The sequence below is a fragment of the Pimephales promelas genome, chromosome 11, assembly GCF_988280905.1.
Source record: "Pimephales promelas chromosome 11, fPimPro1.hap1.1, whole genome shotgun sequence".
Lineage (NCBI taxonomy): Eukaryota > Metazoa > Chordata > Actinopteri > Cypriniformes > Leuciscidae > Pimephales > Pimephales promelas.
In genome coordinates this window covers 36,482,549-36,508,758 of record NC_142779.1, presented here as the reverse complement: position 1 = coordinate 36,508,758, position 26,210 = coordinate 36,482,549, and the positions used below count along the sequence as shown (strand labels likewise).

The window sequence follows — 26,210 nt, the reverse complement described above, 5'->3', positions numbered from 1 at the left end:
ACGCGCACGTTCACTGATAGCGCACATACGTGTCGCTTTGACGTCATAACGCACCCGCCCTCTTTTTCTGCGATTGACAACTATAGTCGTGCAGAAATTATTATTATATTACCACTTCGTGAGATCATTAGGAGAAAAAACTAGCACATTTTTGGTTAATATCTCTGTAATATCATTTCAGTGATACTGGCTGGCATCTCCAGGCCAACAGGTGGCGCTGGCGTGTGTTAAATAGCAGCCATCAGCAGCGTGTGTGTTGTGTGTGTGTGTGTTCAGTTGTTCCCACATGTAACGTTACAGAAGCGTGATGCTAAAGATGGTTCTGTAAACTTCTTAAACTGTCTTTAAGAGAGTTTCTCTCCTCCTCGTTTAAACTCTACATTAATGTAATTTCATTCGCGAAATTGCTTCATGTGCGATAAACCATGAGGAACCGCGGCGCTTATAATATAGACCCGAGACTCAAACATCGAGTCCATCAGGTAAAATGAAAGCTTTATTATTTATTATCATTCAGATAATACCATACTGTACAATAGCGAATAATGAAGTAATCTAAAGAAAAGCTACGTACGCGAAGACAGCCAGGGGAAACTAAACATACAGTACAATAAGTAAAAATACGAAGAAAAATATTTGTTCTCCAAAGAGTCTGTAATGATTTTAATGAGATTCTTATTGATTTTAAGTTAGTGACATAAAAATTGGCTTGTCTATGTATCAAAGTTTAAACATCAAATGGTAGTGTGAATGCCTGTATAACATGATATTCCTTCTCATGCTTCCTTCCCATATAAACATTGTACATTCAAAAGTGTGTGTGTGTATGGCCAAAATTATCAAACGGTTAGATATTTTTTTTTATGTTTTAACAGAAGTCTCTTCTGCTCAACAATGATTCATTTATGTGATCCAAAATATAGCAAACAGAAATATTTTTACAACTTTAAGCTTTTTCAACATAATGTCTATACTGTCACTTTTGATCAATTTAATGCATCATTGCATTGGAGAATACAATTCTGTTTTTTTTTTTTACTTTCTATTCATCAAAGAATCCTGAAAATAATTTTACACTACTGTTTTCAACATTGATAATAATCATAAATGTGTCTTGAACATCAATTTGATTTCTGGAGGCACTGAAGACTGGAGTCATGATGCTGAAAATACAGAAATGAATTACACTTTACTGTATATTCACATAGGAAAAATATTTCACAATATATTACTGTTTTTTCTATAATTAGATCACATAAATGAAGCCTTGGTGAGCAGAAGAGACTTCTTTTAAAACTCTTACCCTTCTAATAGTTTTGGCCCACTTTGCACCACTGTGTGTATGTATGATGTATTTTCAATGGTCTTTTCCACATCTGCCTGTTTCAGTTCCTGAAGACACATGATGATCAGTATGTGGATATTTCAGCCATGGCCTCTGAGCTTCAGCAACAGTTCAGGTGCGTTTCCTTATCAATCTAGAACAGCAGAGTTTCCTTCAGCGGTGACTCTGAGATGTGTTGGAGTCTAACATGTGTCGGAGTCTGAGATGTGTCTGAGACTGACATGTGTTTGAGTCTGAGATGTGTCGGAGTCTGAGATGTGTTGGAGTCTGAGATGTGTCTGAGTCTGACATGTGTTTGAGTCTGAGATGTGTCTGAGTCTGAGATGTGTCTGAGTCTGACATGTGTCTGAGTCTGACATGTGTTTGAGTCTGAGATGTGTCTGAGTCTGAGATGTCTCTGACTCTGTGATGTGTTGAAGTCTGAGATGTGTTGAAGTCTGAGATGTGTCGGAGTCTGAGATGTGTCTGAGTCTGACATGTGTCTGAGTCTGACATGTGTTTGAGTCTGAGATGTGTCTGAGACTGACATGTGTCTGAGTCTGACATGTGTTTGAGTCTGAGATGTGTCTGAGTCTGAGATGTCTCTGACTCTGTGATGTGTTGAAGTCTGAGATGTGTTGAAGTCTGAGTCTGAGATGTGTTGGAGTCTGAGATGTGTTGGAGTCTGAGATGTGTTGAATGTGTTGGAGTCTGAGATGTGTTGGAGTCTGAGATGTGTCGGAGTCTGTGAGATGTGTTGGAGTCTGAGATGTGTTGGAGTCTGAGATGTGTCGGAGTCTGTGAGATGTGTCGGAGTCTGAGATGTGTTGGAGTCTGAGATGTGTTGGATCTGTTGGAGTCTGAGATGTGTCGGAGTCTGAGATGTGTCGGAGTCTGAGATGTGTCGGAGTCTGAGATGTGTTGGAGTCTGAGATGTGTTGGAGTCTGAGATGTGTTGGAGTCTGAGATGTGTTGGAGTCTGAGATGTGTTGAATGTGTTGGAGTCTGAGATGTGTTGGAGTCTGAGATGTGTTGGATCTGTTGGAGTCTGAGATGTGTCGGAGTCTGAGATGTGTCGGAGTCTGAGATGTGTCGGAGTCTGAGATGTGTTGGAGTCTGAGATGTGTTGGAGTCTGAGATGTGTTGGAGTCTGAGATGTGTTGGAGTCTGAGATGTGTTGAATGTGTTGGAGTCTGAGATGTGTTGGAGTCTGAGATGTGTTGGAGTCTGAGATGTGTTGGAGTCTGAGATGTGTCGGAGTCTGTGAGATGTGTCGGAGTCTGAGATGTGTTGGAGTCTGAGATGTGTCGGAGTCTGTGAGATGTGTCGGAGTCTGAGATGTGTTGGAGTCTGAGATGTGTTGGATCTGTTGGAGTCTGAGATGTGTCGGAGTCTGAGATGTGTCGGAGTCTGAGATGTGTCGGAGTCTGAGATGTGTCGGAGTCTGAGATGTGTTGGAGTCTGAGATGTGTTGGAGTCTGAGATGTGTCGGAGTCTGAGATGTGTTGGAGTCTGAGATGTGTTGGAGTCTGAGATGTGTCGGAGTCTGAGATGTGTTGGAGTCTGAGATGTGTCGGAGTCTGAGATGTGTTGGAGTCTGAGATGTGTTGGAGTCTGAGATGTGTCGGAGTCTGAGATGTGTTGGAGTCTGAGATGTGTCGGAGTCTGTGAGATGTGTCGGAGTCTGAGATGTGTCGGCGTCTGAGATGTGTTGGATCTGTTGGAGTCTGAGATGTGTTGGAGTCTGAGATGTGTTGGAGTCTGAGATGTGTCGGAGTCTGAGATGTGTTGGAGTCTGAGATGTGTCGGAGTCTGAGATGTGTCGGAGTCTGTGAGATGTGTCGGAGTCTGAGATGTGTCGGAGTCTGAGATGTGTTGGATCTGTTGGAGTCTGAGATGTGTTGGAGTCTGAGATGTGTCGGAGTCTGAGATGTGTCGGCGTCTGAGATGTGTTGGATCTGTTGGAGTCTGAGATGTGTTGGAGTCTGAGATGTGTCGGAGTCTGAGATGTGTCGGAGTCTGAGATGTGTCGGAGTCTGAGATGTGTCGGAGTCTGAGATGTGTCGGAGTCTGTGAGATGTGTCGGAGTCTGAGATGTGTCGGAGTCTGAGATGTGTTGGAGTCTGAGATGTGTCGGAGTCTGAGATGTGTCGGAGTCTGAGATGTGTCGGAGTCTGAGATGTGTCGGAGTCTGAGATGTGTCGGAGTCTGAGATGTGTTGGAGTCTGAGATGTGTCGGAGTCTGAGATGTGTCGGAGTCTGAGATGTGTTGGAGTCTGAGATGTGTCGGAGTCTGAGATGTGTCTGAGTCTGAGATGTGTCGGAGTCTGAGATGTGTCGGAGTCTGAGATGTGTCGGAGTCTGAGATGTGTCGGAGTCTGAGATGTGATGGAGTCTGAGATGTGTCGGAGTCTGAGATGTGTCGGAGTCTGAGATGTGTCGGAGTCTGAGATGTGTCGGAGTCTGAGATGTGTCGGAGTCTGAGATGTGTCGGAGTCTGAGATGTGTCGGAGTCTGAGATGTGTTGGAGTCTGAGATGTGTCGGAGTCTGAGATGTGTCGGAGTCTGAGATGTGTTGGAGTCTGAGATATGTCTGAGTCTGAGATGTGTCGGAGTCTGAGATGTGTCGGAGTCTGAGATGTGTCGGAGTCTGAGATGTGATGGAGTCTGAGATGTGTCGGAGTCTGAGATGTGTCGGGAGTCTGAGATGTGTCGGGAGTCTGAGATGTGTCGGAGTCTGAGATGTGATGGAGTCTGAGATGTGTCGGAGTCTGAGATGTGTCGGAGTCTGAGATGTGTCGGAGTCTGAGATGTGTCGGAGTCTGAGATGTGTCGGAGTCTGAGATGTGTCGGAGTCTGAGATGTGTCGGAGTCTGAGATGTGTCGGAGTCTGAGATGTGTCGGAGTCTGAGATGTGATGGAGTCTGAGATGTGTCGGAGTCTGAGATGTGTCGGAGTCTGAGATGTGTTGGAGTCTGAGATGTGTCGGAGTCTGAGATGTGTTGGAGTCTGAGATATGTCTGAGTCTGAGATGTGTCGGAGTCTGAGATGTGTCGGAGTCTGAGATGTGTCGGAGTCTGAGATGTGATGGAGTCTGAGATGTGTCGGAGTCTGAGATGTGTCGGAGTCTGAGATGTGTTGGAGTCTGAGATGTGTCGGAGTCTGAGATGTGTCGGAGTCTGAGATGTGTTGGAGTCTGAGATATGTCTGAGTCTGAGATGTGTTGGAGTCTGAGATGTGTCGGAGTCTGAGATGTGTCGGAGTCTGAGATGTGATGGAGTCTGAGATATGTCTGAGTCTGAGATGTGTCGGAGTCTGAGATGTGTCGGAGTCTGAGATGTGTCGGAGTCTGAGATGTGATGGAGTCTGAGATGTGTCGGAGTCTGAGATGTGTCGGAGTCTGAGATGTGTTGGAGTCTGAGATGTGTTGGAGTCTGAGATGTGTCGGAGTCTGAGATGTGTTGGAGTCTGAGATATGTCTGAGTCTGAGATGTGTCGGAGTCTGAGATGTGTCGGAGTCTGAGATGTGTCGGAGTCTGAGATGTGATGGAGTCTGAGATGTGTCGGAGTCTGAGATGTGTCGGAGTCTGAGATGTGTCGGAGTCTGAGATGTGTCGGAGTCTGAGATGTGATGGAGTCTGAGATGTGTCGGAGTCTGAGATGTGTCGGAGTCTGAGATGTGTTGGAGTCTGAGATGTGTCGGAGTCTGAGATGTGTCGGAGTCTGAGATGTGTCGGAGTCTGAGATGTGTCGGAGTCTGAGATGTGTCGGAGTCTGAGATGTGATGGAGTCTGAGATGTGTTGGAGTCTGAGATGTGTCGGAGTCTGAGATGTGTCGGAGTCTGAGATGTGTCGGAGTCTGAGATGTGTCGGAGTCTGAGATGTGTCGGAGTCTGAGATGTGATGGAGTCTGAGATGTGTCGGAGTCTGAGATGTGTCGGAGTCTGAGATGTGTCGGAGTCTGAGATGTGTCGGAGTCTGAGATGTGTCGGAGTCTGAGATGTGTTGGAGTCTGAGATGTGTCGGAGTCTGAGATGTGTCGGAGTCTGAGATGTGTTGGAGTCTGAGATGTGTTTGTGTTCGAGCAGGACGGAGTACGGGCGCAGGAACAGGACCGCCTTCAGGATTCAAGTGGAAAAAGGTCCAAATTACTTGAAATTTTTGTATTATTATTATATGAAAACTGTGTTTGAGCAGGGGTTTCCGATCCGGGAGGGACACCGGCCGTGCAGGAGACTACAAACAAAAAAATAAGACTGAAAAAATGTCATTAAAATATAAATTTTGTTGGCAATTAAATAGATTAAATTAAAATAAATTAATAAAATCAGACTAAAATAAATATAAAGTTCTATTAAATTATTTTAAAATTATTAAATTATATTGAATAAATTAGATAAAAAAATTGAATTTTATAAATAAATGGTTTTATTAAATAAATAAATAGTAGAAATTAGTAGAAGTAAATTAAATATATTACAATAAAATAAATAAAATGTGATTAAAATAACATCTTAGTTATCTATTAAATTGATTAAATTAGATCAAAATAAATGAAGAAATTTGATTAAAAAAGTAATTATTATTCTATAACAGTTGTGGCCAGAGTTATTGTGGCCAATGTGTTTTGGGGAAAACGTTTATTTCATATTGTGATTTACCTTTATTTTACCTCAATGAAAGGTTCGATTTTGGTTCAATTTAATTTTTAAATAAAATATCAAAAGGAGCAATTCAGATTTATAGAGTTTATAAGTATATGAATCGATTAAAGTAGATCAATAACTTTTTGAATTATATAAGTAGATACAAATTTGATTAAAATGTAATAAATAGACAAAATACATTTAACAGTACATCTCTTTAGTGACTAGATGTAAATAATTACATTAGATTCAAATAAATTAGTAAAAATGTGTTTAAAAAAATGTATTTTAAATCTATTATAAATAATAATAATCAACCGAGTATATAACCTAACATTTCATTAACTTAACCAACGTAAAATCAAAGAGGGCATAACGTGTGTGTGAGCAAAGTCAGTGTGTGCATGCTAAGGAAACGCTTTGAGCTGTTGGTGGTAAAGTGTGTTTGTGTGTGTGTGTAGTGTATGCAGTGATATGCAGCGAGTCTGACATCTGTGTCCTGGAGAACACACACCTGGCCAAGCGAGCGCGGCGCAGCGGAGAGGACGGGTACGCCAGCACACACACACACACACACACACTCTCCGTGGTCCGCATGTTCTGCTGCGCGCTTCTAACGCTGCTCTGTGTTTCAGGGACGCCAGCGAGGGCAGCACCGACAGCGAGGACGAGGTCCCCGAACACGAGGTAACCGCACATCCACGCCACACACACATAGGGCCCTATAATTTCCGCGATCACGGAATCGCAGATGGAATCGGCCAATTAAGGTGGAATCTAGTGTTAACGGGGAATTTCACATATTTGGAACAAAATTGTTTTTTTGTGTGGGAGAAGAGCGTATGCAGAGAGACGGGGAAGCAAATCTGTGCGACTCAACCCCTCCCGTCATCTCAGCTTATGACGGCATCAAAACAATAGCCGCGTTTCCACTGAAAGCACGGCGAAGCGGCTCTCCACGGCTCTGCTTTCGTCGGCGAAAAAGTTAAGAAACTCGTCGCACACACACACACACAAGTCCCCTCCGTGCACGTCTGTCTATGAGGTGCCGGACCGAGTGTGTGTGTCCGAGTCGAGAGCGCGAGACAGTTACTAATGTCACATACTATTTAGGATGGCTAGTATGCACATTACGGCACAGCTAGAGTGTGACTTTTATTTTAACTTATATAAACTAATATAATTTATTTTTACAGGACAGTTTAAAGCTCATAACCATATTTTGTAGTTACTTGAAGTACTTAGAGTGCAGTGTTATGTTGCATCATGCAGTATTTGTCATTTTAAGAGTAAATGCCTATTTTATTTGTGTACATTTTAATCATTAGCATTAAAAGCACACTCTTTTTACAACTAAAATAACGGTAAAGGCTAAAAAAAAAAACTGAATTCCCAAAAATTAAAACGGAAAAAACGGAATTTGGGAAAAAATAAAACAGATTTTATAGGGCCCTACACACACACATCTCACTCCGGCGGGACGCAGCCGCGCTCACACACCCCTCAGATTGAGCAAAGGGAAAATACGCTCTGTTTAGCTTAGCTCTGTAATGTAGCACGGCTCCTGGTAAGCGTGTGTGTGTGTGTGTGTTTCTCGACAGCACACGAACCTGATGAACAGCTCTCTGACGTCCCTGTACCAGAGCGGCGCGAGTGGCTCGACGCCTCAGAGGGGCGAGGGCTGGATCCTGGACCGCACGGGGGAACCACAGGACAACATCTGCATCGACCTGTGTGAGGACGAGGCCACCAGCACCGCGGTACACACACCTGGAACACACACACCCAGAAAACACACTCAGAACACACACAGACTTCCACCAGCACTGCGGTACACACACCCAGAACACACACACACACACCTAGAACACACACTCAGAACACACAGATATTGGACAGTGGTGGAATGTAACGAAGTACTTTGTTACTTTACTTCAGTACATTTTTCAGGTATCTTTACTTTACTTAATTAAAATAAATAGTGCATACTTTTTACTTTTACTTCGTTACATTTTGCAGCAATTATTTTACTTTCTACTCCACTATATTTCTACAACTTCTGTTACTTTTTCATTACATTTTCTGATCAGTTTTTCCCCGGCCAAAACGCAATCTGACCGTTCGTTTATAGACGTTTGTCTCGTCAGTGACGTTTGGTTGCCATAGATACATCAACTAAACGCGTCTCGCACGCAGTGTGTTTATCGTGCAATTTATAGGCGAAAATTAGTTTTTACGTGCATAGGAAACACACTGTGTGTAATATACGTTTGGTTAGGATTATGGCAAGCCAAGAGGTTCAGAATTACACCATAAATGAATCGCGTTTACTGCCAAACATAGTTATTAATATATAATAAGGATAAGCATGATGTGCATATTGCCTACTTGCAAGCTTGTTTCAGAAATGGTGTCAACAATTTTTTTCCATCATTATAGGAGTATTAGGTTGAATGAGTTAGAATTAAATGTTTTATTAATCATTAGAAAAAAGACATTACTTTTAATACTTAAAGTACATTTAAAATCAGGTACTTTTTACTTAAGTAAGGTTGTCATTGTGTTACTTCTACTTTTACTGAAGTAAATATTTATCTGGTTATTTATACTTTTACTTCAGTACTGAGATTCAGTACTTCCTCCACCACTGATATTGGATATGGTCACTCTTAAAAGATGTAAGAGAATGAAGTCTCATATAGTCATCTTGACCGGCTCTTCCCTTAATCCAGGCTCATATACTGTACTCTATATAGCCGAATGTCCAATAAAGTGTGCCTCATTTGCATATTTCCTGTCAGACAGTGGAACCAGTATGACCCATGGGAGCTTGTGTCCGCCCTGAACGGAAAAACAAGCAATGGCAGGTTTATATCTCGCAATTCTGACTTTATTTCTCATAAACTTGCAATTGTGAGATTAAAAGTCCAAATTGTCTTTTAAATGTTTTATTCTGTGGCGGAAACAAGCTTTTACACTGATCCCATGTTACCCAGCAGTCCCTGAGCGGGTCTGAAGCTGGGCCAGCGGGATGATAAACTGTGATCGGCTAATGCCATCAGTCACATGGTTTAAAAAGTAGGCTAAAAATAAGTGATTTTTCAGGTTTGTTAAGTTTGCTGCTTGGTTGATAAATACGCTACACATATAAAAGTTAAATTACATCCTCTTCATTGTCCATAAATGTCCAGTCAAGGGCAGCGTCACATGTCCGTCTCCTCTCGGTGTGTTCACAGACGCAGAGGAACCCTGGGAAGACACGCAGACCGAAGAGCGGAAAGATGAAGAGGATGAAGAAGAACAAGCATGAGGAGGACGAGGAGATCAGTGACGCGATCCTGCAGAAGAAGAGTCAGTGAACCGCATCACACGTGTGTGTGTTCGTGCGTGAAAAAACGACGTGTGTTTTGCATAAAGAGAGTTTTTAGGGCTGTGTGAGAAACAATGATGTCATTATTGAAATTGTGGAAACGCTTAAAATAAGGTTCAATTAGTTTACGTTTTAGTTTAACTAAAAATAAGCAATCGGTTGCAGTTTTATCTTTCAGTGACACTTTATTTTGGACTCTCACTTTTAAAGAAACACCAGGGAACTTTTCAGCCTTCATAATATATTTCCAAGTCTCTAGTGATGGTATATCGACTTACAATAGTTCGAATGAGACGTCTGCCATAGCCTGACGGGGTCTGTAGCGTTTTTAATCGTACTTTTAAACTTCGGCTTTCGGCGAACAAAAAAAACTACAAAATTCGACTGCTTGACGGCATATACGTCACTTCCACCACCACCCTCACTTTTTTAAAATCGGACGTGCGAGCTAAATGTTATAGTCATGGCCGAAGCAGCACAGAAAAACGAGAAAGCAAAGGTTTTATCGGACGAAAGCAAAAAGAGAAAAAGAGGACGTGATCGCGTTAAAGGATCAACATTGGGCCAGCGTTGTCTCGCTGGACTTGGCGATCATGCTTATGGACTAGTAAGTACGTTATATTGCTTGCATACTATCTCTTTGTTTTGTTTTGTCTGCCTGACTATGTTACGGAAGCTATCTTATCCTCCGTTTATCTTCATGAATCAAGTAATGATAGTAGAGTAGCGAATTATCAATCTGGTAGCTATATAAACGATATTCTAGTTTTTAATGGTTAGCTATCGTCTAAACGGCGTGTACAAGTTAAATATATAAGATGTACAAAATCATATTTTAGGATACCCAACATGTCTGTGATATTCGTTTATTTTTCTTGCCTCAAGCTGTAATGCAAATCGATTTTGCTGATTCATTTATGGTATCTTGATATTATAATATGGATGATATATGGTTATTATCTACCACTCAAACATTGCACTGAAGCATCATATAGATTCAGTAAAACGGTAACCGATAGACTAGGCTACTATAATGACGCTGGCTTGTAAACGTGAGCATCGCGATAATTTATCTTTAGAAAAAATTATATAATGTATATATTATATATATACATGTAGGATGACAGAGATTACGACAGAAGTAGAGGACAATACTGTTTCCCAACTGTAGGGGGACCCCGAGAGCAAAACCTCCCTGGTGTTACTTTAACTAATTGCTCATTATGATGCATATTACTGGGGTATTGGGTGTTTATTAGCACTTATAAAGCACATATTAATGCCTTATTCTGCATGACCATATTCTACAATATCTAAACTTAACAACTACCTTACTAACTATTAATAAGCAGTAATTAGCTGGAGTTAAAAATGAGAGTTGGACCCTACACTAATGTGACCCACTTTGCAATAAGGTTTATTTTGTTGTTAACATTTAGTTAATATGAACTAACAATAAAAAATACTACAACATTTACTTGAATATGTTTAAGATCTAAAGTTGTATCTGTTAACATGGTTTCACTGTGAACTAAGATTTTTATAAATGAAGTTTAGTAAATGCGGTAATAATAATTGTTAATGTTAGTTAATGCATTAGGTAATGTTCACTAATGGGACCGTATTGTAGAGTGTCACCATAGTTGTTCATTAGTAGAAATTACCATCAACGGATCAACTTTTGGTTCAGTAAATGTTGAAAATGTCATGCTTTAGAATTATTTTTCATTGTTAGTTCATGTTAACTCATGAAATCTCCTTGTAAAGTGTTTATACATCAGGATAGTGTTTTTAAATGGGAAAAATCAGTCAAATGTGATGCTTTTTGTTTTTTAAGTAAGCTTTATTTTCGTGATGCCAAACATTAGTGTGTAGTTTATTCGGTGAGACCCTTGACATGCTTTGGTGATGTTCTCCGGTCCGGGCGTCGTGTCTGTAATGAAAGTGTCTTCTGACTCCAGGGAAGATCACGGCCCACGAGCTGCAGCACTCTCCTGTCAAGTTTGAGGACTTCGGAGGCAGTGATGAAACTCTGCAGGTGTTCATCCGCCACACACACACACACACACTGATGTCTAACTGCTCATTAGAGCCCGACCGATAAAGGATTTTGAAGGCCGATACCGATACAAATATTTTTGTGTTTTAAAATCCGATATTCCGATATATCGGCCGATATTTCTTTTTTATTAAATATTGTTGGATTTCACACACGTGTAAGAGAAAAGCTAACTTTTCTGCACAAGATACGTTTGATACTTTTCCCTATGTCTAAAATGTTCTTACATTTTACAATGCAGGGACTGTAACTAGAGATATAAATACAGTAATCATTACTTTATTCAGGCAAAAAAAGTTCATTGTGGTTTCCAAGCTCATTAATGTTAACGTTAGCGGTCTTCCACTGATGATAGTGGCATTAGCTAGCTTTAGTCTATGATGAGCCATAATTTAGCAATAGATAACATCATACTGCAAATTGTGAAACATACATTTTCAATATAACAGGCCAAGGAGAGATGATTAAAGCGTGTTTCGTCCGTTTTTATTTTATTTTTGAAATATTAATTTATCGGCCATTATAACTGCCGATACCGATATTATGGAAAATGCCTAATATCGGCCGATAATATCGGTCCGCCTCTACTGTTCACTCACACACACACAATGATGTCTAACTGCTCACACACACACACTAACGGCCTCCGGTTTCCTGTGTTCTTCAGGATGTGTGTAAGCTGCTGATCCACATGAGGCATCCGGAAGTGTACCAGCGGCTCGGAGTCGTTCCTCCGCGGGGATTCCTCCTGCACGGGCCGCCGGGGTGCGGGAAAACACTGCTCGCTCAAGCTGTGGCCGGAGTGAGTCACTGAAACTGTGTGTGTGTGTGTGTGTGTGTGTGTGAGCGAGTGAGTGTGAGTGAGTGTGCAGGAGATGGGTGTGAGTGAGTCTGATGTGTTTGCAGGAGACGAGTGAGTGTGTGTGTATGTGTGTGTTTTCCACTACTAAGCGAGTGTGTCTGATGTGTGTGCAGGAGACGGGTTTGCCCATGCTGAAGGTCTCTGCGCCGGAGCTGGTGTCTGGAGTCTCTGGAGAGTCTGAGCAGAAGATGCGGGAACTGTTCGAGCAGGCCATAGTAAGATACACACACCATAGTAAGATACACACACTATAGTAAGATACACACACCATAGTAAGATACACACTCCTGAACAGCTTCAGCTCAGGGAGGTTTGAGCTTCAGTGTGTGTCATATTCAGATGTTCCACTCCTGCGGATGTCCACTGATGCTTATTTACTGCTGTAACTAGTAGTAATTAAACACACACACACATTTATGGACTGAATTTAGTGATGAAACTGACAGGATTTGAGAGAGACTTTGTTTCACATCAGAAGTATCAAAGCTTACCGCTATAGGCAGGAGCTACAGATGATGTGAAGTGAGGTTTGAAAGCAGCACAGACCAAACGATCGATTCTTGGGGTTTATCAGTTCATCAAATTGAAGATTGATAAAAATAAAATAAATTGATATTGTCAGCAAGCACGTAAGCGGAGATTACGATCTATTTCATGCGCAACATAATCAGTAACCATGGTAACAAACTAGTGACTAGAACACTGGCATTAGGAAGGAAACAGGAAGACAAGTATGCCTCTGAACCGAAAGGAAGGCCATAACCTCGTCTCCACTGGTGTTTGTGTAACTGTCAGTGTGTGTTGTTCCTGTAGAGCAGCGCCCCCTGTATCCTGTTCATCGACGAGATCGACGCCATCACTCCCAAACGAGAGATCGCCTCCAAAGACATGGAGCGAAGGATTGTTGCTCAGCTTCTCACCTGCTTGGACGGTGTGTGTGTGTGTGTGTTCTAGTGGTGCAACGGATCACAAAACTCACGGCTCGGTTCATTTATGGTTTTTGAGCCACGGATCGGATCGTTCTTCGTTTCAGCAAAAATAAAATCTATATACATTTTATGGGGCGGGGCTTAAATGTAACTACGTAATCTAAAACTACTAGCTTACCTGATAAAGTTCAAACTTTATTACAAACAAGTGAACAGTCAATTATAAAATAAGTTCAAATTACACAAATTACAAGCAGAGATGAAACTAAATAACAAAGTGACAAACTCTTAACAGTAGTGTATCACGTGCAGAAATTCATAATTAAACCTAAATGTGAAATAACACTGTTCACTGTAGAACTTAAATACAGGTTCATGTGTTAAAGCTGTATTTTGTTGTTTTATTAGCATTAATGACACAGACGACAGCAGGGATATTAGGCTACTGTCACTTTAAGATCGAATAAAGAAACACAGGCAGAACCGAGACAACACTTGCCGAGACGAGGGTTTAGACATAATTACTAGGGCTGGGTATTGAGACAAATTCGAGATTGAGATTCAATTTCGATTCACAAGCTTGCATTTCGATTCGATTTCGATTCGATTCAATATTGATTATTTTGGATATCAGTTACAATAAATGGCAATGTTTCTCAAGGAAATCAAATCTCTTAACTAATGCTGTAAACTATGGGAGTCTAGTTGTAGCCTATAGACTTCATTAGCCTAATATGAAGGTAATAATGAACTGTTTTGTAGCTATACAAACACTTAAATTACACTTTTATTTATTTTTATAATAAGAATATTATATGAAATATAAACATTTAAATGGCGGCTGTCATAAAAACTTGCCAGATTTATTCAAATATGCATTAAATATTGAAGAACATTAAGATTATAATGCATATGTAATATGGTGTATATATTTAACAAAATGCTCCTCTTTAGAGTTATTTTTCTAGCTGACTAACGAGTTTATGTGGGTTTTCTGAGGTAAATATGACGATGACATTGATTACAAGCTGTTTAACTGACGTCTTTCCACGGTTGAAACGCTGATTGAGCGAATCAATGTGACATGATTCGGATTTGGATAAGTTGTCCTCTATATTTAACACACTTTCAGATGCTCATTCATTCTGTGACTGGTATTATTAAGCCGGAAGAGAGATCAGCGCTGCTGCTTCTCCAGAGCGATCTCACGCCACAGCGACAAAACGCTATTTATGTTTTTGAATTTCTAAAGAAAATGGACGTAATTTGAAAATTGAGACTTTGTTTCATATCAATAGTAACAAAGGACAAAGATTATTGCGATTTTTTGGATGCGCGCAGCCGCGATACAATGATCCATTCATTCAAAAGAAACAGGATGACTAATCGATTCTTGAGATTTAAGAATCGATATCGGTTCATAAAAATGAGAATCGATTAATATCGAGAAATTGATATTTATTACCCAGCCCTAATAATTACGTGTGTGTTCAAGGACAAGAGAACGCGAAAGTCTCTCTCTCTCGAAAATGATTTGAATGTGTAAATTGGCAAGACAAAACATGTCCAAATGATAACCTTTCGCTCTATGCCGGGTTCATGTATCCGTTGATCCGCGGACCGCATGCGCGCCGACCCGTACAGATCACCTGCGACCCGTTGCACACCTACTCTGTTCTGTAACGAACTGACTGACTGTGTTTTCATTCAAGTGTTTTTATACTCCGCTGTTTCCTGTCGTCTTTAGACCTCAATTCGTTATCGGAGCCGGCTCAGGTGTTGGTGATCGGAGCCACGAACCGGCCGGACTCGCTGGACCCGGCCCTGCGCCGAGCCGGCAGGTTCGACCGGGAGATCTGTCTGGGGATTCCTGACGAGGGCGCGCGACTGAAGTACGTGTCCATCACGACTCGCCTCAGCTGTGGAGACGCTTATAATCAATTATAGCTCATTTATGAGTATTACTGTTCTAGACCTATATTGCATTATAACAACAGTTATGGTTACATTTATATTATTTTTATAATAACTTAAGTTACGCATTTGCTTTTTTTTTACGTGCATGCTCATAATCCATTAAACACTGATTTATAAGTAAACACTCACTGACAAGTTTTTGTCATAAAAACGCTGTCGTATGTAGGACTAATTTCTCACTCATGTAATCCCTGGTTTGAGCCACTAATGCAGGTATTAAAGAGAGAAATTTGCAATAATGAGACAGAAAAGCATTTGCGTCAAAAATATTTAATTTATTTATTAATAATTTGTTTTAATTCATTCATTAATTCTATTTTTTCTATTATTGACCGTAGGCTAGTCTGATAAATTAAACACAAAGCCCTTTTAATGAGTAAGGCCTATCATTATTCATTTATTTGTTATATTATCTGAAATAATAATGCAGCAGGACTATCGATCTATTTATAGGCCTATAATCAGTTTCATTTTTTATTGATTACTGATAGGACTATATTCTTGATTTAAATTAAACTGGACATTTGCATTAATTGTGAAGTTAGCCGTCAGAAATGGCAGAACAAGCGCATTTGTAGTGAGTTTTTAGGCATTCAGACTTATATCTGTCAAATAAGTGAATATTTTGTTATTAATAGCCGTGTTGTGTTCTTATAAATACTTATTGTGAGTAGTAATACAGTTAATAACGTCCATAAATGATGGATTTAAGTAAAGTGAACATTATGAAGAATTCATGAAGATTTGCTCAGTATACATTTTAAGTTATTTATAAATGTAACTAATGAACAAAAATAAAATAAAATATATATTTTAAAATAATTGAAAACAGAAATCAGTAATACAAACAATGGAAAAAAATGATACAAACTATCAAAACACTGGAACTATTTTTTTTAAATATCTTTTCAAACTGCAATAAGCAATACCACACATATGGCTCAGCAGACATTACCATAAATTACCATATTCATGAGCTCGAATGCAAATATTAGCTAATTGGTGCAGCAATGAAGTGTTTCTGGATTTATTTTATATTTGGTCATTTATAAATCAGTGTATCATGGATTATTAACATGTACGTTAAAAAGGCAAATGCGTAACTTATAAGTAATTATATAAAAAATTGATAAATGTAATTATAAATGTTGTTATAATGCAGTATAGGTCTTAATGAGTCTTTATAAACATATTTTATAGAATAGTTAGTATTAATGGGGCTATAATTCATTATAAGCATGGGCTTCATAGAAAGTGTCGTCCACGTTTCTTCAGTGTTGCTGTCCGAGACAGATGTATCCTTCATTTGTCCCATTGCAGGATTCTGCGGACGCTCTGCCGTAAGATCAGGCTGCCGGAGGACTTCGACTACAGACAGCTGGCACGACTCACGCCAGGTTATGTGGGCGCAGATTTGATGGCGCTGTGTCGCGAGGCGGCCATGACCACCGTCAACCGAATCCTGCTGACATCCCGCAGTGAAGACGACACTCCACCGGTAACACACACGTTCAGATGCCCTCTGATGTCCCCCGAGAGTGTGTTTGTGTGTGTGTGAAGTTTTAGCTCAAAATACCCACAGATATTTATATAGCATGTTAAAGTTTTTGAGGGCGAGCAAAAACGCACCGTTTCTGTGTCTGTCCCTTTAAATGCAAATGAGCTGCTGCTCCCGGCGCAGGGGGCGGAGCTTCAAGAGCTTGTGTCCTTTTATCTCTCACACACACACTGAACATTTCAAGAACTTTTAGCCTTTAATGTTCAAACCAGAGTCAGAAAGATGTGAGACTCAGTAAGAAGTGACGATGTTTCTGAATGGTTAGTTGATGAGCGATGCAGCTGATGTGGAGATAACGATCTTCTAGTCTATGATTAGCATATTCTGTCATGATAATCTATAAATCGTGTTCTGGGGGCGGGGTTTATGTAAATTCTAGGGTTTGTGATGTCACTAACCCGGGAGGAAGCTCGTGTAGTTCCACCAGCCGTTTGTTGTAGTCCTTGAAAAGCGATTTCTGTAAAAGCAAATCTCTCCCTTTGCTCTGAACTTTGAGGGTCATACGAGGAAAATAGTCAACATTCAAGCAGAAAACCTGTTCTAGTAAATCCCAAAAACAACATCAAGACTTTGAAAAAGAGCAGAATATGGCATCTTTAAATATTTAGCCGTTTGAAATGGTAATGTACAGCAATAACACGCAGATCTTATAATGTCCGGCCTCTGTGTGTTCCTGGCAGAAATGTGAGCTGGAGCAGCTGTTGTCTTTGCTGAAGACCAACGAGTCTCTGAGCGAGGAGCAGCTCTCTGGACTCTGTGTCCTCATGTCGGACTTCAAGTCGTCGTTAGCCAGTGTCCAGCCGTCCGCGAAGCGCGAGGGTTTCGCCACCGTGCCGGACGTGACCTGGGAAGACGTGGGCGCCCTGCACGACATCCGCGAGGAGCTCAACATGGCCATCATGGTACTGAAGATTATTGATAATACTTTAAGCATTGCATCTGTTCATGTTCTTTGTTCAGTCTTAAAGGAGTATATCACCTAAACATGGTTTATTCATGATTTATTCACCTTGAAGTCATCCTAGGTGTATATGACATTCTTCTTTCAGACGAATACAATCTGCGTTATATAAAAATATCCTGACTCTTCCAAGCTTTGAAATGGCAGTGAATGGCCTTTTCTGTTTTGAAGTCCATAAAAGTACATCTACCCATCATAAAAGTGCATCTGTCCATCATAAAAGTGCATCTATCCATCATAAAAGCACATCTGTCATCATAAAAGTGCATCTATCCATCATAAAAGTGCATCTACCCATCATAAAAGTGCATCTATCCATCATAAAAGTGCATCTATCCATGATAAAAGTGCGTCTGTCCATCATAAAAGTGCATCTGTCCATCATAAAAATGCATCTGTCCATCATAAAAGTACATCTATCCATCATAAAAGTACATCTATCCATCATAAAAGTGCATCTATCCATCATAAAAGCGGATCTGTCCATCATAAAAGTACATCTATCCATCATAAAAGTACATCTATCCATCATAAAAGTGCATCTATCCATCATAAAAGTGAATCTGTCCGTCATAAAAGTGCATCTATCCATCATAAAAATGCATCTATCCATCATAAAAGTGCATCTATCCATCATAAAAATGCATCTGTCCATCATAAAAATGCATCTGTCCATCATAAAAATGCATCTGTCCATCATAAAAGTACATCTATCCATCATAAAAGTACATCTATCCATCATAAAAGTACATCTATCCATCATAAAAGTGCATCTATCCATCATAAAAGTACATCTATCCATCATAAAAGTACATCTATCCATCATAAAAGCGGATCTGTCCATCATAAAAGCGCATCTGTCCATCATAAAAGTGCATCTGTCCATCATAAAAGTGCATCTATCCATCATACAAGTGAATCTGTCCATCATAAAAATGCATCTGTCCATCATAAAAATGCATCTGTCCATCATAAAAGTGCATCTATCCATCATAAAAGTGCGTCTGTCCATCATAAAAATGCATCTGTCCATCATAAAAGTGCATCTATCCATCATAAAAGTGCGTCTGTCCATCATAAAAATGCATCTGTCCATCATAAAAGTGCATCTGTCCATCATAAAAGTGCATCTATCCATCATAAAAGTGCATCTGTCCATCATAAAAGTGCATCTATCCATCATAAAAGTGAATCTGTCCATCATAAAAGTGCATCTATCCATCATAAAAGTGCATCTGTCCATCATAAAAGTGCATCTATCATCATAAAAGTGCATCTGTCCATCATAAAAATGCATCTGTCCATCATAAAAGTGCATCTGTCCATCATAAAAGTGCATCTATCCATCATAAAAGTGCATCTGTCCATCATAAAAGTACATCTATCCATCATAAAAGTACATCTATCCATCATAAAAGTGCATCTATCCATCATAAAAGTACATCTATCCATCATAAAAGTGCATCTGTCCATCATAAAAGTGCATCTATCCATCATAAAAGTGCATCTGTCCATCATAAAAGTGCATCTGTCCATCATAAAAGTGCATCTATCCATCATAAAAGTGCATCTGTCCATCATAAAAGTGCATCTGTCCATCATAAAAGTGCATCTATCCATCATAAAAGTGCATCTGTCCATCATAAAAGTGCATCTGTCCATCATAAAAGTGCATCTATCCATCATAAAAGTGCATCTATCCATCATAAAAGTACATCTATCCATCATAAAAGTGCATCTATCCATCATAAAAGTACATCTATCCATCATAAAAGTGCATCTGTCCATCATAAAAGTGCATCTATCCATCATAAAAGTGCATCTGTCCATCATAAAAGTGCATCTGTCCATCATAAAAGTGCATCTATCATCATAAAAGTGCATCTGTCCATCATAAAAATGCATCTGTCCATCATAAAAGTGCATCTGTCCATCATAAAAGTGCATCTATCCATCATAAAAGTGCATCTGTCCATCATAAAAGTGCATCTATCATCATAAAAGTGCATCTGTCCATCATAAAAATGCATCTGTCCATCATAAAAGTGCATCTGTCCATCATAAAAGTGCATCTATCCATCATAAAAGTGCATCTGTCCATCATAAAAGTACATCTATCCATCATAAAAGTACATCTATCCATCATAAAAGTGCATCTATCCATCATAAAAGTACATCTATCCATCATAAAAGTGCATCTGTCCATCATAAAAGTGCATCTATCCATCATAAAAGTGCATCTGTCCATCATAAAAGTGCATCTGTCCATCATAAAAGTGCATCTATCCATCATAAAAGTGCATCTGTCCATCATAAAAGTGCATCTGTCCATCATAAAAGTGCATCTATCATCATAAAAGTGCATCTGTCCATCATAAAAATGCATCTGTCCATCATAAAAGTGCATCTGTCCATCATAAAAGTGCATCTATCCATCATAAAAGTGCATCTGTCCATCATAAAAGTGCATCTATCCATCATAAAAGTGCATCTGTCCATCATAAAAGTACATCTATCCATCATAAAAGTACATCTATCCATCATAAAAGTGCATCTATCCATCATAAAAGCACATCTATTCATCATAAAAGTGCATCTATCCATCATAAAAGTGAATCTGTCCATCATAAAAGTGCATCTGTCCATCATAAAAGTGCATCTGTCCATCATAAAAATGCATCTGTCCATCATAAAAATGCATCTGTCCATCATAAAAGTGCATCTGTCCATCATAAAAGTGCATCTATCCATCATAAAAGTGCGTCTGTCCATCATAAAAATGCATCTGTCCATCATAAAAGTGCATCTATCCATCATAAAAGTGAATCTGTCCATCATAAAAGTGCATCTGTCCATCATAAAAGTGCATCTGTCCATCATAAAAGTGCATCTGTCCATCATAAAAGTGCATCTATCCATCATAAAAGTGCGTCTGTCCATCATAAAAATGCATCTGTCCATCATAAAAGTGCATCTATCCATCATAAAAGTGAATCTGTCCATCATAAAAGTGCATCTGTCCATCATAAAAGTGCATCTATCCATCATAAAAGTGCATCTGTCCATCATAAAAGTGCATCTATCCATCATAAAAGTGCATCTGTCCATCATAAAAGTGCATCTGTCCATCATAAAAGTGCATCTGTCCATCATAAAAGTGCATCTGTCATCATAAAAGTGATCCAGAAGTCTTGGATATTTTTTAATATAACTCTTGATTGTATTCATCTGAAGGAAGAATGTCACACACACCTAGGATGACTTCAAGGTGAGTTAATCATAAACTCATTTTCATTTCTGGGTGAACTGTCCCTTTAATGTGTGTGTAGTCTTGTTGAATAACCTGACTGGTTTCTCCTGACTCTGCTGCCTAATAAAGATGAAGCTGACGAGGAAGGCCAGATCTGAGTGTTGTGTTTGTCTGTTCTCAGGCTCCCATCAATAACCCGGAGTATTTCCGAGCTCTGGGTCTGAGTGCGCCGGCTGGAGTGCTGCTCGCCGGACCGCCCGGCTGCGGGAAGACCCTCTTAGCCAAAGTCTGTGAACTCTTACTTCAGTTTGCATGACCTCCGTGTGACCTCATGTCTCGCACTCGCGTCCTAACCAAATTAAAGTGTCTCGATCTATTGACAAATGAGGTGTTTGTACCATTAAAACTTAAAAGTTTCATAGCTTAAAACGTCGTCTTCGTTATAAACAAACCGTTTGTTTAATTAAGCTCAGAAACAGCTCGTTTTCATATTATCGGATGTGTGACATCACACTGGCAAATACATTTGCATATGCCCGCCTCCAAAGCAAGACGTCGACCAATAGTTTTACATCGTCATACCATAGGCTCCGCCCACTTGGCTCATTCAGAACCCATTATAATGAGTGCCGCTGTCTACGCTGAGACAGTATAGAGATGTGTGTTCAGCTTCTGACACACTCGAGTCTGTCCACAACAGGACTGATGGAAGAGCGAATGAGCGTTCGCTGATTGTCCAGGTTAAACGGCGTGTTTCGCACAGACTTCAGAAGGATCCCAGCGTCGGAAAACAAGTCAGTAGTTTGTTTTAATGGCGTCCCGGATCCGTCGGAGAACTGTGTGTTTGTTCTGAGCGTCTGAATGCTGATTGGTTAGTAGTCAAGGTACAGTGTAATGAAGAGAGAAACCGATGAAGCGTCTGACAGCAGCTGCATCGCAAACCATAAGGAAATGATCTCATAATGCCTCTAAATGACAGTTTTATATGGATCATGTTTTCAAAACACTCGCGAGTGGGCATGATGCTGTTTCCCATGCAGTGACATTAGCCAATCATAACAAGCCTTAAAACAGATCAGTTCAGACAGAGGGTCAAAATGAAGGTTGAAAATAATAGTTTTTTTCTGCAAATATTTATATATTAAGACATATATTTTAAGTTCACATCATCCTGGTTCCTCCGACAAAAACCCAAAATGATTTTTCTCTGTGACAAAAGTTTATGATTCTTAAGCATTTTGTTCATCATAATCTTCATAAATGAATGGGTTGGCCCTCATTTACTCGTGTCGTTGGTCTGAAATGCGGATCTTTAAATGAAACCAGAGACTCACAGACGTCCATCTCTCCTCATCAGTGTCTCGCTCTCGTTACAGGCGGTCGCTAACGAGTCCGGCTTGAACTTCATCTCCGTCAAGGGTCCAGAGCTGCTGAACATGGTGAGATCAGATGAGAGCATGTCCTGATCACTTTTCAACATCAGATTATATTTTGAAATTCAGAAGTAAATATGTAATTTTGCAGAGTTTGAATGTCACAATGCAAAAAAAAATAAATAAAGAACTTCAAGCCTTTATCTATAATGCAAAGGTATCCGTAATCTTTACATAAATAATTGTAACCAAAGTTGAATGGCATTATAATATTCACAGATTCCTTGTTGCATCTGAAATTGGTTATTGATCGCGTTTTACTGCATTATCCTTTGTAAAGGTGTATAAAAACTGTGGTTACAATTATTTACGAGATCATACAGAGCATTAGAAGATGCATTACAGGCATAATTAACGCATGTTTATAATGCATTAAATATAAAGGCTTTAGTGAAGTGTTAGCAAAAATATTAATGGTACTGTTGATTTACTTTCTGGATGTTTACATTGTTTACATGTTGAGCCATTGTGTGTGTGTGTGTGTGTGCAGTACGTGGGAGAGAGCGAGCGAGCGGTTCGTCAGGTCTTCCAGAGAGCCCGTAACTCGGCGCCGTGTGTGATCTTCTTTGATGAGATCGATGCGCTGTGTCCTCGTCGCTCAGAGCATGAGGTGAGTGTGTGTGTGATGCAGTGATGCACTTCAGCAATGTAATTATCACTTCTCTAATAGCACGACTCAGTCGGTGGCCTGGTTTCCATTACAGATTTGTGTAAAATTTTGCAATATTTTCTAAGTGTCGATGAAAAACGATTGCAAAATGACAGCGTTCCGATGTTATGTGACATTTTTTTTCCTCTTGTGATCATTTCAATAATCATGGCGTGTGTGTGTGTCAGTCCGGAGCCAGTGTTCGTGTGGTGAACCAGTTGCTCACCGAGATGGACGGCATGGAGAACCGCCGACAGGTTTTCATGATGGCCGCCACCAACAGACCAGGTCATAAAGAGGACTGTTTTTAAAAGTTTTGAGATGTTATTAGTCAGCTTTCTGTAATGCTTACATGACCTCGTGTGTGTGTGCACATATTATTGACGTCATGTGTGTGTGCAGATATCATTGACCCGGCGGTGCTGAGACCTGGACGGCTGGATAAAACCCTGTATGTGGGTTTGCCGCCAGCCGCGGACAGACACGCCATATTACTCACCATCACTAAGGTGACGCTCATGCGGCGTATGTGCCACTGTAGTCATGTGATCTGCATAATCTTTAGGTTTATTATTAACTCTTTTGTGTTTTAGGGAGGCACCAAACCACATCTAGATCCAGATGTCAATCTTGAGGAAATTGCCCATGATGCACGTTGTGAGAGTTTTACGTAAGTTTGTAAATTGTTCTTAATGATCCGAGAGATTGAGGTGCGTTCCCTTGCTGACACGCTGGACATCTCATGAGTTTGTCCGATAACCGATATTCCTTTATATTTGATTGCCGATAACCGATAATCCTTTATATTTGATTGCCGATAACCGATAATCCTTTATATTTGATTGCCGATAACCAATATTCCTTTATATTTGGTAGCCAATAACCGATATTCCTTTATATTTGATTGCCGATGACCAATATTCCTTTATATGTTGTTGCCGATAACCGATAATCCTTTATACTTGATTGCCGATAACCGATATTCCTTTATACTTGATTGCCGATAACCGATATTCCTTTATACTTGATTGCCGATAACCGATATTCCTTTATATTTGATTGCCGATAACCGATATTCCTTTATACTTGATTGCCGAAAACCGATATTCCTTTATATTTGATTGCCGATAACCGATATTCCTTTATATTTGGTAGCCGATAATCGATATTCCTTTATATATTGTTGCCGAAAACCGATATTCCTTTATATTTCGTTGCCGATAACCCTTTATATTTAGTAGCCTATAACCGATATTCCGATTACTATTAATCCTTTAGATTTGGTAGTTGATAAACGATATATTGGCCGATAAATCTAAATCTTGATATAAATTGATTGCCTGATTACAAAACAAAATGCAAACAAATACAGTGGACAACTGCTTTTACTTGAACCAATAATTGTATTTAGTCAGTACTTTATTGGCTTTCATATAGTTCTTTAATAATAATAATACTATATAAGTGAATAATAATTATTAAACTAAATTATTAAAAAATCTCACTCACATTGTTTGCCAAAAAATAAAAGAAAATGTGTAACTATTATTTGATTTAAATTTTAAAAGATTTAATAAATTGTTCATGTTTTATGCCTTAATTTGATTACTATTGTTTTTGATGTTAAAGAAAATATAGAAAACATTTCATGTGCCTCTGTTTAAAAAAAAAAGTTAATGAATTAATCTGTTTAGAGTTTAATTTAACCATTAAACTGGAATCCAGAAAAATATAAATGGAAAACAAAAATAAAAAAGATATACATAAATAAAATATATATATTTTTGTCATAATTTTAAGAACAATTTATTAAGTGTTTAAGTTTCATGATTAATTAGACATGCTATTTTGATAACTAACATTTAAGCATTAAATCAGAGTCCAGATATAAAAAAAAAATAAATGAGTGGAAACTGAAATTAGGGAAAAATAAATAGTATTTCATAATGCCCTTATTTTCGTATCGAACCGAAATCATGAAAAATGAAGAGCTATCCGCCAATACGGAAATGGCCAGTGCATCGTGCATCTCTGCTCTCCGTAGCATGACGTCTGCTGGTGTGTGTGTGTGTTTGTTCTAGAGGTGCAGATCTGTCGGCGCTGGTGCGAGAGGCGAGTGTTAACGCTCTGAGAGTTCACCTGAACACTGGACCAGCTCAAACACACACAGGTAACACACACACACACACCTGAACACAGCACCAGCTCAAACACACACACACCTGAAGCAGAAGCTGAGTTTGAGCCTGTGTGTGTTGTGTCACAGAGCCAGTGAAGGACATCAGAGTGAGTCGAGTTCACTTCGAAGACGCCTTCAAGAAAGTGCGGCCGTCCGTGTCCAAGAAGGTGAGTGACGAGAACAAGACCAGACTCACTTTTACACCAATAACACTCCACACACTCTCACACACGACTGCATGTCAAAGTGACGAGTGAAATGAGCTCTCAGACTGTGATTGGCCAGACTCGGCTTTGAGTCATTTTGTATAAAAATTGCATTAGCTACAAAATCCAACAAAACGTTGGTGTAGTTAGTGTGTGTTTAGTGCTTCGCTAGCGGTTTACATACAAACGTGCAAATTTAACTTGTGGGCAAAATTGGAATACTGCTTAAAATACTCATGTTGGCCGCTGTAATCGTGAATATGAATATCCATAAACCCAGCTCTTGTTCTCATGTTGGTTGCTGTAATCGTGAATATGAATATCCATAAATCCAGCTCTTGTTCTCATGTCGGCTGCTGTAATCGTGGTTATTATCTCCTCCTCGCAGGAGCAGTTAATGTATGAGAAGCTGAAGGACACTCTCACGAGATGACGAGCGCTGATGAACACGGCGCTGATAAACTCACGCAGCCACTGGAGATTCAGCTCACGGAGGACCAACATCTTTACACAATCAAAGATTTAGCCAAATCATAAATGCAATAAACTGAATATGAAGGGAAGGTTCAGAAAGTGTTTTAACCAGAACATTACACGAGAAGATGATGGCTGGATTACACAACTTCATTTTAATCTTGTTGTTGTTGTTGATTTTCAACAATAGATTGAATTTGGACACGAATCTTACACACACTCAGCAGAAAATACATTAGTCTCTAGTTCGACACACTTGATGAGGCAGAGAAAGATATTGTGTGTGTATAAAAGTTTTGACAGTCAAATAAACTTTTCATTTTTAAAAAAAAA

At 39.6% G+C, this 26,210-nt stretch overlaps 1 protein-coding gene across 1 annotated transcript; it reads left to right on the top strand.

Annotated features, from left to right (window-relative positions):
• Positions 1–75: 75 nt before the first annotated feature.
• On the top strand, positions 76–26,210 carry nvl (nuclear VCP like). The gene is made up of 23 exons (XM_089117359.1): positions 76–482; positions 1,390–1,460; positions 5,413–5,465; positions 6,432–6,519; positions 6,606–6,657; positions 7,572–7,730; positions 9,207–9,321; positions 11,302–11,378; positions 12,067–12,201; positions 12,375–12,476; positions 13,075–13,192; positions 14,938–15,082; positions 16,488–16,665; positions 17,406–17,627; positions 21,118–21,222; positions 22,313–22,375; positions 22,860–22,979; positions 23,207–23,306; positions 23,421–23,527; positions 23,612–23,688; positions 25,100–25,188; positions 25,285–25,364; positions 25,792–26,210. The coding sequence occupies exons 1-23, from the start codon at positions 426–428 to the stop codon at positions 25,834–25,836; spliced, it is 2,358 nt and encodes a 785-aa protein (XP_088973485.1). The 5' UTR covers positions 76–425; the 3' UTR covers positions 25,837–26,210.